At 49.9% G+C, this 12,341-nt stretch overlaps 1 protein-coding gene across 2 annotated transcripts in view; it reads right to left on the reverse strand.

Moving 5' to 3' along the window:
* Positions 1-12,341, reverse strand: part of CACNA2D2 (calcium voltage-gated channel auxiliary subunit alpha2delta 2) — a 259,816-nt gene that overhangs the window by 11,417 nt on the left and 236,058 nt on the right. For both annotated transcript variants that reach the window (XM_073645132.1, XM_073645131.1), the window contains 5 exons: positions 9,099-9,202; positions 8,245-8,343; positions 8,010-8,104; positions 7,859-7,909; positions 7,661-7,732 (listed from right to left, as the gene is read on the reverse strand). In XM_073645132.1, coding sequence (XP_073501233.1) covers positions 7,661-7,732; positions 7,859-7,909; positions 8,010-8,104; positions 8,245-8,343; positions 9,099-9,202 — 421 coding nt within the window. The remainder of the gene's footprint in view (positions 1-7,660; positions 7,733-7,858; positions 7,910-8,009; positions 8,105-8,244; positions 8,344-9,098; positions 9,203-12,341) is intronic.

Raw genomic sequence — 12,341 nt, forward strand, 5'->3', positions numbered from 1 at the left:
TACTGATCCTGAGTTATATCCTGTATTATACTCCAGAGCTGCGCTCACTATTCTGCAAGTGCAGTCACGGTGTACATACATTACATTACTGATCCTGAGTTACATCCTGTATTATACTCTAGAGCTGCACTCACTATTCTGCTGGTGCAGTCACTGTGTACATACATTACATCACTGATCCTGAGTTATATCCTGTATTATACTCCAGAGCTGCGCTCTCTATTCTGCAAGTGCAGTCACGGTGTACATACATTACATCACTGATCCTGAGCTACATCCTGTATTATACTCCAGAGCTGCGCTCACTATTCTGCAGGTGCAGTCACTGTGTACATACATTACATTACTGATCCTGAGTTACATACTGTATTATACTCCAGAGCTGCACTCACTATTCTGCTGGTGCAGTCACTGTGTACATACATTACATTACTGATCCTGAGTTACATACTGTATTATACTCCAGAGCTGCACTCACTATTCTGCTGGTGCAGTCACTGTGTACATACATTACATTACTGATCCTGAGTTACATACTGTATTATACTCCAGAGCTGCACTCACTATTCTGCTGGTGCAGTCACTGTGTACATACATTACATTACTGATCCTGAGTTACATACTGTATTATACTCCAGAGCTGCACTCACTATTCTGCTGGTGCAGTCACTGTGTACATACATTACATTACTGATCCTGAGTTACATCCTGTATTATACTCTAGAGCTGCACTCACTATTCTGCTGGTGCAGTCACTGTGTACATACATTACATTACTGATCCTGAGTTACATCCTGTATTATACTCCAGAGCTGCACTCACTATTCTGCTGGTGCAGTCACTGTGTACATACATTACATTACTGATCCTGAGTTACATCCTGTATTATACTCCACAGCTGCACTCACTATTCTGCTGGTGTAGTCACTGTGTACATACATTATATTACTGATCCTGAGTTACATCCTGTATTATACTCCAGAGCTGCACTCACTATTCTGTTGGTGCAGTCACTGTGTACATACATTACATTACTGATCCTGAGTTACATCCTGTATTATACTCCACAGCTGCACTCACTATTCTGCTGGTGTAGTCACTGTGTACATACATTACACTACTGATCCTGAGTTACATCCTGTATTATACTCCAGAGCTGCACTCACTATTCTGCTGGTTCAGTCACTGTGTACATACATTATATTACTGATCCTGAGTTACATCCTGTATTATACTCCAGAGCTGCACTCACTATTCTGCTGGTGCAGTCACTGTGTACATACATTACATTACTGATCCTGAGTTACATCCTGTATTATACTCTAGAGCTGCACTCACTATTCTGCTGGTGCAGGCACTGTGTACATACATTACATTACTGATCCTGAGTTACATCCTGTATTATACTCCAGAGCTGCACTCACTATTCTGCTGGTGCAGTCACTGTGTACATACATTACATTACTGATCCTGAGTTACATTCTGTATTACAATCCAGAGCTGCGCTCACTATTCTGCTGGTGCAGTCACTGTGTACATACATTACATTACGGATTCCTGAGTTACATCCTGTATTATACTCCACAGCTGCACTCACTATTCTGCTGGTGTAGTCACTGTGTACATACATTACATTACTGATCCTGAGTTACATCCTGTATTATACTCCAGAGCTGCACTCACTATTCTGCTGGTGCAGTCACTGTGTATATACATTACATTACTGATCCTGAGTTACATCCTGTATTATACTCCACAGCTGCACTCACTATTCTGCTGGTGCAGTCACTGTGTACATACATTACATTACTGATCCTGAGTTACATCCTGTATTATACTCCAGAGCTGCACTAACTATTCTGCTGGTGCAGTCACTGTGTACATACATTACATTACTGATTCCTGAGTTACATCCTGTATTATACTCCAGAGCTGCACTCACTATTCTGCTGGTACAGTCACTGTGTCCATACATTACATTACTGATCCTGAGTCACCTCCTGTATTATACCCCAGAGCTGCACTCACTATTCTGCTGGTGCAGTCACTCTGTACATACATTACATTACTGATCCTGAGTTACATCCTGCATTATACTCCAGAGCTGCACTCACTATTCTGCTGGTGCAGTCACTCTGTACATACATTACATTACTGATCCTGAGTTACATCCTGTATTATACTCCAGAGCTGCACTCACTATTCTGCTGGTGCAGTCACTCTGTACATACATTACATTACTGATTCCTGAGTTACATCCTGTATTATACTCCAGAGCTGCAATCACTATTCTGCTGGTACAGTCACTGTGTCCATACATTACAACACTGATCCTGTACTGATCCTGAGTTACATCCTGTATTATACTCCAGAGCTGCACTCACTATTCTGCTGGTGCAGTCACTGTTTACATACATTACATTACTGATCCGGAGTTACATCCTGTATTATACCCCAGAGCTGCGCTCACTATTCTGCTGGTGCAGTCACTGTGTATATACATTACATTACTGATCCTGAGTTACCTCCTGTATTATACTCCAGAGCTGCACTCACTATTCTGCTGGTGCAGTCACTGTGTACATACATTACATTACTGATCCTGAGTTACCTCCTGTATTATACTCCAGAGCTGCACTCACTATTCTGCTGGTGCAGTCACTGTGTACATACATTACATTACTGATCCTGAGTTACATCCTGTATTATACTCCAGAGCTGCACTCACTATTCTGCTGGTGCAGTCACTGTGTACATACATTACATTACTGATCCTGAGTTACATCCTGCATTATACTCCAGAGCTGCACTCACTATTCTGCTGGTGCAGTCACTGTGTACATACATTACATTACTGATCCTGAGTAACATTCTGTATTATACTCCAGAGCTGCACTCACTATTCTGCTGGTGCAGTCACTGTGTACATACATTACATTACTGATCCTGAGTTACATCCTGTATTATACTCCAGAGCTGCACTCACTATTCTGCTGGTGGAGTCACTGTGTACATACATTACATTACTGATCCTGAGTTACATCCTGTATTATACTCCAGAGCTGCGCTCACTATTCTGCTGGTGCAGTCACTGTGTACATACATTACATTACTGATCCTGAGTAACATTCTGTATTATACTCCAGAGCTGCACTCACTATTCTGCTGGTGCAGTCACTGTGTACATACATTACATTACTGATCCTGAGTTACATCCTGTATTATACTCCAGAGCTGCACTCACTATTCTGCTGGTGGAGTCACTGTGTACATACATTACATTACTGATCCTGAGTTACATCCTGTATTATACTCCAGAGCTGCACTCACTATTCTGCTGGTGGAGTCACTGTGTACATACATTACATTACTGATCCTGAGTTACATCCTGTATTATACTGCAGAGCTGCACTCACTATTCTGCTGGTGCAGTCACTCTGTACATACATTACATTACTGATTCCTGAGTTACATCCTGTATTATACTCCAGAGCTGCACTCACTATTCTGCTGGTACAGTCACTGTGTCCATACATTACAACACTGATCCTGTACTGATCCTGAGTTACATCCTGTATTATACCCCAGAGCTGCACTCACTATTCTGCTGGTACAGTCACTGTGTCCATACATTACAACACTGATCCTGTACTGATCCTGAGTTACATCCTGTATTATACTCCAGAGCTGCACTCACTATTCTGCTGGTGCAGTCACTCTGTACATACATTACATTACTGATCCTGAGTTACATCCTGTATTATACTCCACAGCTGCACTCACTATTCTGCTGGTGTAGTCACTGTGTACATACATTACATTACTGATCCTGAGTTACATCCTGTATTATACTCCAGAGCTGCACTCACTATTCTGCTGGTGCAGTCACTGTGTATATACATTACATTACTGATCCTGAGTTACATCCTGTATTATACTCCACAGCTGCACTCACTATTCTGCTGGTGTAGTCACTGTGTACATACATTACATTACTGATCCTGAGTTACCTCCTGTATTATACTCCAGAGCTGCACTCACGATTCTGCTGGTGCAGTCACTGTGTACATACATTACATTACTGATCCTGAGTTACATCCTGTATTATACTCCAGAGCTGCACTCACTATTCTGCTGGTGCAGTCACTGTGTATATACATTACATTACTGATCCTGAGTTACATCCTGTATTATACTCCACAGCTGCACTCACTATTCTGCTGGTGTAGTCACTGTGTACATACATTACATTACTGATCCTGAGTTACCTCCTGTATTATACTCCAGAGCTGCGCTCACTATTCTGCTGGTGCAGTCACTGTGTACATACATTACATTACTGATTCCTGAGTTACATCCTGTATTATACTCCAGAGCTGCACTCACTATTCTGCTGGTACAGTCACTGTGTCCATACATTACATTACTGATCCTGAGTCACCTCCTGTATTATACCCCAGAGCTGCACTCACTATTCTGCTGGTGCAGTCACTCTGTACATACATTACATTACTGATCCTGAGTTACATCCTGTATTATACTCCAGAGCTGCACTCACTATTCTGCTGGTGCAGTCACTGTGTACATACATTACATTACTGATCCTGAGTTACATCCTGTATTATACTCCAGAGCTGCACTCACTATTCTGCTGGTGCAGTCACTCTGTACATACATTACATTACTGATCCTGAGTTACATCCTGTATTATACTCCAGAGCTGCACTCACTATTCTGCTGGTGCAGTCACTCTGTACATACATTACATTACTGATTCCTGAGTTACATCCTGTATTATACTCCAGAGCTGCAATCACTATTCTGCTGGTACAGTCACTGTGTCCATACATTACAACACTGATCCTGTACTGATCCTGAGTTACATCCTGTATTATACTCCAGAGCTGCACTCACTATTCTGCTGGTGCAGTCACTGTTTACATACATTACATTACTGATCCTGAGTTACATCCTGTATTATACCCCAGAGCTGCGCTCACTATTCTGCTGGTGCAGTCACTGTGTATATACATTACATTACTGATCCTGAGTTACCTACTGTATTATACTCCAGAGCTGCACTCACTATTCTGCTGGTGCAGTCACTGTGTACATACATTACATTACTGATCCTGAGTTACATCCTGTATTATACTCCAGAGCTGCACTCACTATTCTGCTGGTGCAGTCACTGTGTACATACATTACATTACTGATCCTGAGTTACATCCTGTATTATACTCCAGAGCTGCACTCACTATTCTGCTGGTGCAGTCACTGTGTACATACATTACATTACTGATCCTGAGTAACATTCTGTATTATACTCCAGAGCTGCACTCATTATTCTGCTGGTGCAGTCACTGTGTACATACATTACATTACTGATCCTGAGTTACATCCTGTATTATACTCCAGAGCTGCACTCACTATTCTGCTGGTGGAGTCACTGTGTACATACATTACATTACTGATCCTGAGTTACATCCTGTATTATACTCCAGAGCTGCGCTCACTATTCTGCTGGTGCAGTCACTGTGTACATACATTACATTACTGATCCTGAGTAACATTCTGTATTATACTCCAGAGCTGCACTCACTATTCTGCTGGTGCAGTCACTGTGTACATACATTACATTACTGATCCTGAGTTACATCCTGTATTATACTCCAGAGCTGCACTCACTATTCTGCTGGTGGAGTCACTGTGTACATACATTACATTACTGATCCTGAGTTACATCCTGTATTATACTCCAGAGCTGCACTCACTATTCTGCTGGTGGAGTCACTGTGTACATACATTACATTACTGATCCTGAGTTACATCCTGTATTATACTCCAGAGCTGCACTCACTATTCTGCTGGTGAAGTCACTCTGTACATACATTACATTACTGATTCCTGAGTTACATCCTGTATTATACTCCAGAGCTGCACTCACTATTCTGCTGGTACAATCACTGTGTCCATACATTACAACACTGATCCTGTACTGATCCTGAGTTACATCCTGTATTATACCCCAGAGCTGCACTCACTATTCTGCTGGTACAGTCACTGTGTCCATACATTACAACACTGATCCTGTACTGATCCTGAGTTACATCCTGTATTATACTCCAGAGCTGCACTCACTATTCTGCTGGTGCAGTCACTCTGTACATACATTACATTACTGATTCCTGAGTTACATCCTGTATTATACTCCAGAGCTGCACTCACTATTCTGCTGGTACAGTCACTGTGTCCATACATTACAACACTGATCCTGTACTGATCCTGAGTTACATCCTGTATTATACTCCAGAGCTGCGCTCACTATTCTGCTGGTGCAGACACTGTGTACATACATTACATTACTGATCCTGAGTTACATCCTGTATTATACCCCAGAGCTGCGCTCACTATTCTGCTGGTGCAGACACTGTGTACATACATTACATTACTGATCCTGAGTTACATCCTGTATTATTCCCCAGAGCTGCACTCACTATTCTGCTGGTGCAGTCACTGTGTACACACATTACATTACTGATCCTGAGTTACCTCCTGTATTATACTCCAGAGCTGCACTCACTATTCTGCTGGTGCAGTCACTGTGTACATACATTACATTACTGATCCTGAGTTACATCCTGTATTATACTCCAGAGCTGCACTCACTATTCTGCTGGTGCAGACACTGTGTACATACATTACATTACTGATCCTGAGTTACATCCTGTATTATACTCCAGAGCTGCGCTCACTATTCTGCTGGTGCAGTCACTGTGTACATACATTACAACACTGATCCTGTACTGATCCTGAGTTACATCCTGTATTATACTCCAGAGCTGCGCTCACTATTCTGCTGGTGCAGTCACTGTTTACATACATTACATTACTGATCCTGAGTTACATCCTGTATTATACCCCAGAGCTGCGCTCACTATTCTGCTGGTGCAGACACTGTGTACATACATTACATTACTGATCCTGAGTTACATCCTGTATTATTCCCCAGAGCTGCACTCACTATTCTGCTGGTGCAGTCACTGTGTACACACATTACATTACTGATCCTGAGTTACCTCCTGTATTATACTCCAGAGCTGCACTCACTATTCTGCTGGTGCAGTCACTGTGTACATACATTACATTACTGATCCTGAGTTACATCCTGTATTATACTCCAGAGCTGCACTCACTATTCTGCTGGTGCAGTAACTGTGTACATACATTACATTACTGATCCTGAGTTACATCCTGTATTATACTCCAGAGCTGCGCTCACTATTCTGCTGGTGCAGTCACTGTGTACATACATTACATTACTGATCCTGAGTTACATCCTGTATTATACTCCAGAGCTGCGCTCACTATTCTGCTGGTGCAGTCACTGTGTACATACATTACATTACTGATCCTGAGTTACATCCTGTATTATACTCCAGAGCTGCGCTCACTATTCTGCTGGTGCAGTCACTGTGCACATACATTACATTACTGATCCTGAGTAACATTCTGTATTATACTCCAGAGCTGCGCTCACTATTCTGCTGGTGCAGTCACTGTGTACATACATTACATTACTGATCCTGAGTTATATCCTGTATTATACTCCAGAGCTGCACTCACTATTCTGCTGATGGTCTTCGCTCTCCTGCATTACCTGTGACCAGTGGTCCAGCTGATTGGACATGACGAGAAATCCACCATCATCGATGAGGACGCAGAGTAAATCCTGCAGAGAAGAGGCACGTCTGACATGTCACATAGAGCATCCCTCATCCAGTGGAGCTGTCTCCTATTAGATAACTGTGGTGTTGGTTGTACTGGGGGTCTCTGATGATGGGAGGGGGGCACGTACCTCACTGTTGATGTCACAGTCCATCTCGCAGCTGCTGGAAGGACTACATTGCTGGAGACAAGAGGAGAAGACGCTTCAGTCTACAGGACAATGTGAGGCCGGAGGGACGTAGTAGAACTAGACAGGACCTGGGGGCGCAGGGGCCGCTCACCTTGCGGGGTCCTTGAGGATTCACTTCAGAATGGTTACTGGCCAGGATTTTGAACTTTTCCACCCACGCCTCAAGATCCAACTTGACTCCGACAACTAGGGAAAAAAAATGGAGAATAATGAAGATGAAGATGACGTGAAGGTCATACTGTGAGGAAGGTTGTGATACGTCTCCAGTCATCTCTCATGGGTCAGTTTCTTGTAGCGCCCCCAACAGTCCCAGCCACGGAAAATACCTGCAGGTTTGAGTTTTCTGCCGTCGATCTCGAGGTCCACGGCCGTGCTCACCAGTATCCCCACCGTGTTATTCTCCAGATCTGATGGTCGGTAACCAGCTGACGAGACAACAGAGGAACCGGAATTAGGACTTGTTCTCCTCAGTCCTAATCTCAGATCTTCCTCAAAGACTCAGCACCTGTCCCCGACGCTTATCCCGCACTTATGTCTTCACTTCGTGTTCCTCACCGCTCTTCTTCATCCCATCCTCCTCCTCGCCTCCAGCGCTCCCCCTCACCTCCAGCGCTCCCCCTCGCCTCCAGCGCTCCCCCTCGCCTCCAGCGCTCCCCCTCACCTCCAGCGCTCCCCCTCACCTCCAGCGCTCCACCTGCCATCCAGCGCTCCCCCTCGCCTCCAGCGCTCCCCGCGCTCATCCTCGCCTCCAGAGCTCCCCACGCTCATCCTCGCCTCTAGCGCTCCTCCTCGCCTCCAGCACTCTCCCTGCCATCCAGCGCTCCCCCTCGCCTCCAGCGCTCCCCGAGCTCCTCCTTGTCTCCAGCGCTCCCCCTGCCATCCAGAATTCCCCCTCACCTCCAGCGCTCCCCCTGCCATCCAGCGCTCCCCCTCGCCTCCAGCGCTCCCCGCGCTCATCCTCGCCTCCAGAGCTCCCCACGCTCATCCTCGCCTCCAGCGCTCCTCCTCGCCTCCAGCACTCTCCCTGCCATCCAGCTCTCCCCATGCCTCCAGCGCTCCCCACGCTCATCCTTGCCTCTAGCGCTCCTCCTCGCCTCCAGCGCTCCCCCTGCCATCCAGCGCTCCCCACGCTCCTCCTCGCCTCCCACATTTCTCACATCATTTAATGATCAAAACTCACGTTCTCTATAAGGTGCGCGGAATATGTAGCCCTTGTTGTCAAGACTTCTTCTGTAAAATGTGGCGTTATGAGGCTCCATGTCCTCCATCCAGTCATCTGCAGCCCTGGAGACACGAGACGAGTAAGAGGTAAAAAGATGTGAGAGCGGAGCAGAGGCGAGACAGAGAGAGCGGAGCAGAGGCGAGACAGAGAGAGCGGAGCAGAGGCGAGACAGAGAGAGCGGAGCAGAGGCGAGACAGAGAGAGCGGAGCAGAGGCGAGACAGAGAGAACGGAGCAGAGGCGAGACAGAGAGAGAGCGGAGCAGAGGTGAGGCAGAGAGAGAGCGGAGCAGAGGCGAGGCAGAGAGAGAGCGGAGCAGAGGCGAGGCAGAGAGAGAGCGGAGCAGAGGCGAGGCAGAGAGAGAGCGGAGCAGAGGCGAGGCAGAGAGAGAGCGGAGCAGAGGCGAGGCAGAGAGAGAGCGGAGCAGAGGCGAGACAGAGAGAGAGCGGAGCAGAGGCGAGGCAGAGAGAGCGCGGAGCAGAGGCGAGGCAGAGAGAGAGCGGAGCAGAGGCGAGGCAGAGAGAGAGCGGAGCAGAGGCGAGGCAGAGAGAGAGCGGAGCAGAGGCGAGGCAGAGAGAGAGCGGAGCAGAGGCGAGGCAGAGAGAGAGCGGAGCAGAGGCGAGGCAGTGAGAGAGCGGAGCAGAGGCGAGGCAGTGAGAGAGCGAAGCAGAGGCGAGGCAGAGAGAGAGCGGAGCAGAGGCGAGGCAGTGAGAGAGCGGAGCAGAGGCGAGGCAGTGAGAGAGCGGAGCAGAGGCGAGGCAGAGAGAGAGCGGAGCAGAGGCGAGGCAAAGAGAGAGAGCGGAGCAGAGGCGAGGCAGAGAGAGAGCGGAGCAGAGGCGAGGCAGAGAGAGAGCGGAGCAGAGGCGAGGCAGAGAGAGAGCGGAGCAGAGGCGAGGCAGAGAGAGAGCGGAGCAGAGGCGAGGCAGAGAGAGAGCGGAGCAGAGGCGAGGCAGTGAGAGAGCGGAGCAGAGGCGAGGCAGTGAGAGAGCGGAGCAGAGGCGAGACAGAGAGCGGAGCAGAGGCGAGGCAGTAAGAGAGCGGAGCAGAGGCGAGGCAGAGAGAGAGCGGAGCAGAGGCGAGACAGAGAGCGGAGCAGAGGCGAGGCAGTGAGAGAGCGGAGCAGAGGCGAGACAGAGAGCGGAGCAGAGGCGAGACAGAGAACGGAGCAGAGGCGAGACAGAAAGAGCGGAGCAGAGGCGAGACAGAGAGAGAACGAAGCAGAGGCGAGACAGAGAACGGAGCAGAGGCGAGACAGAGAGAGCGGAGCAGAGGCGAGACAGAGAGAGCGGAGCAGAGGCGAGACAGAGAGAGCGGAGCAGAGGCGAGACAGAGAGAGCGGAGCAGAGGCGAGACAGAGAGAGCGGAGCAGAGGCGAGACAGAGAGAACGGAGCAGAGGCGAGGCAGAGAGAGAGCGGAGCAGAGGTGAGGCAGAGAGAGAGCGGAGCAGAGGCGAGGCAGAGAGAGAGCGGAGCAGAGGCGAGGCAGAGAGAGAGCGGAGCAGAGGCGAGGCAGAGAGAGAGCGGAGCAGAGGCGAGGCAGAGAGAGAGCGGAGCAGAGGCGAGGCAGAGAGAGAGCGGAGCAGAGGCGAGGCAGTGAGAGAGCGGAGCAGAGGCGAGGCAGTGAGAGAGCGGAGCAGAGGCGAGGCAGAGAGAGAGCGGAGCAGAGGCGAGGCAAAGAGAGAGAGCGGAGCAGAGGCGAGGCAGAGAGAGAGCGGAGCAGAGGCGAGGCAGAGAGAGAGCGGAGCAGAGGCGAGGCAGAGAGAGAGCGGAGCAGAGGCGAGGCAGAGAGAGAGAGGAGCAGAGGCGAGGCAGTGAGAGAGCGGAGCAGAGGCGAGGCAGTGAGAGAGCGGAGCAGAGGCGAGACAGAGAGCGGAGCAGAGGCGAGGCAGTAAGAGAGCGGAGCAGAGGCGAGGCAGAGAGAGAGCGGAGCAGAGGCGAGACAGAGAGCGGAGCAGAGGCGAGGCAGTGAGAGAGCGGAGCAGAGGCGAGACAGAGAGAGCGGAGCAGAGGCGAGACAGAGAACGGAGCAGAGGCGAGACAGAAAGAGCGGAGCAGAGGCGAGACAGAGAGAGAACGGAGCAGAGGCGAGACAGAGAACGGAGCAGAGGCGAGACAGAGAGAGCGGAGCAGAGGCGAGACAGAGAGAGCGGAGCAGAGGCGAGACAGAGAGAGCGGAGCAGAGGCGAGACAGAGAGAGCGGAGCAGAGGCGAGACAGAGAGCGGAGCAGTGGCGAGACAGAGAGAGCGGAGCAGAGGCGAGACAGAGAGCGAAGCAGAGGCGAGACAGAGAGAGCGGAGCAGAGGCGAGACAGAGAACGGAGCAGAGGCGAGACAGAGAACGGAGCAGAGGCGAGACAGAGAGAGCGGAGCAGAGGCGAGACAGAGAGAGAGCGGAGCAGAGGCGAGGCAGAGAGAGAGCGGAGCAGAGGCGAGGCAGAGAGAGAGCGGAGCAGAGGCGAGGCAGAGAGAGAGCGGAGCAGAGGCGAGGCAGAGAGAGAGCGGAGCAGAGGCGAGGCAGAGAGAGAGCGGAGCAGAGGCGAGGCAGAGAGAGAGCGGAGCAGAGGCGAGGCAGAGAGCGGAGCAGAGGCGAGACAGAGAGCGGAGCAGAGGCGAGACAGAGAGCGGAGCAGAGGCGAGACAGAGAGCGGAGCAGAGGCGAGACAGAGAACGGAGCAGAGGCGAGACAGAGAGCGGAGCAGAGGCGAGACAGAAAGAGCGGAGCAGAGGCGAGGCAGAGAGAGCGGAGCAGAGGCGAGGCAGAGAGAGCGGAGCAGAGGCGAGGCAGACAGCGGAGCAGAGGCGAAGCAGAGAGAGCGGAGCAGAGGCAAGGCAGAGAGAGCGGAGCAGAGGCGAGGCAGAGAGAGCGGAGCAGAGGCGAGGCAGAGAGAGCGGAGCAGAGGCGAGGCAGAGAGAGCGGAGCAGAGGCGAGGCAGAGAGAGCGGAGCAGAGGCGAGGCAGAGAGAGCGGAGCAGAGGCGAGACAGAGAGAGCGGAGCAGAGGCGAGGCAGAGAGAGAGCGGAGCAGAGGCGAGGCAGAGAGAGAGCGGAGCAGAGGCGAGACAGAGAGCGGAGCAGAGGCGAGACAGAGAGCGGAGCAGAGGCGAGACAGAGAGCGGAGCAGAGGCGAGACAGAGAGCGGAGCAGAGGCGAGACAGAGAGAGAGCGGAGCAGAGGCGAGACAGAGAGAACGGAGCAGAGGCGAAA

Source organism: Phyllobates terribilis, unplaced genomic scaffold (assembly GCF_046119375.1).
Source record: "Phyllobates terribilis strain yellow unplaced genomic scaffold, ASM4611937v1 Scaffold_8__6_contigs__length_399053987, whole genome shotgun sequence".
Taxonomy (NCBI): domain Eukaryota; kingdom Metazoa; phylum Chordata; class Amphibia; order Anura; family Dendrobatidae; genus Phyllobates; species Phyllobates terribilis.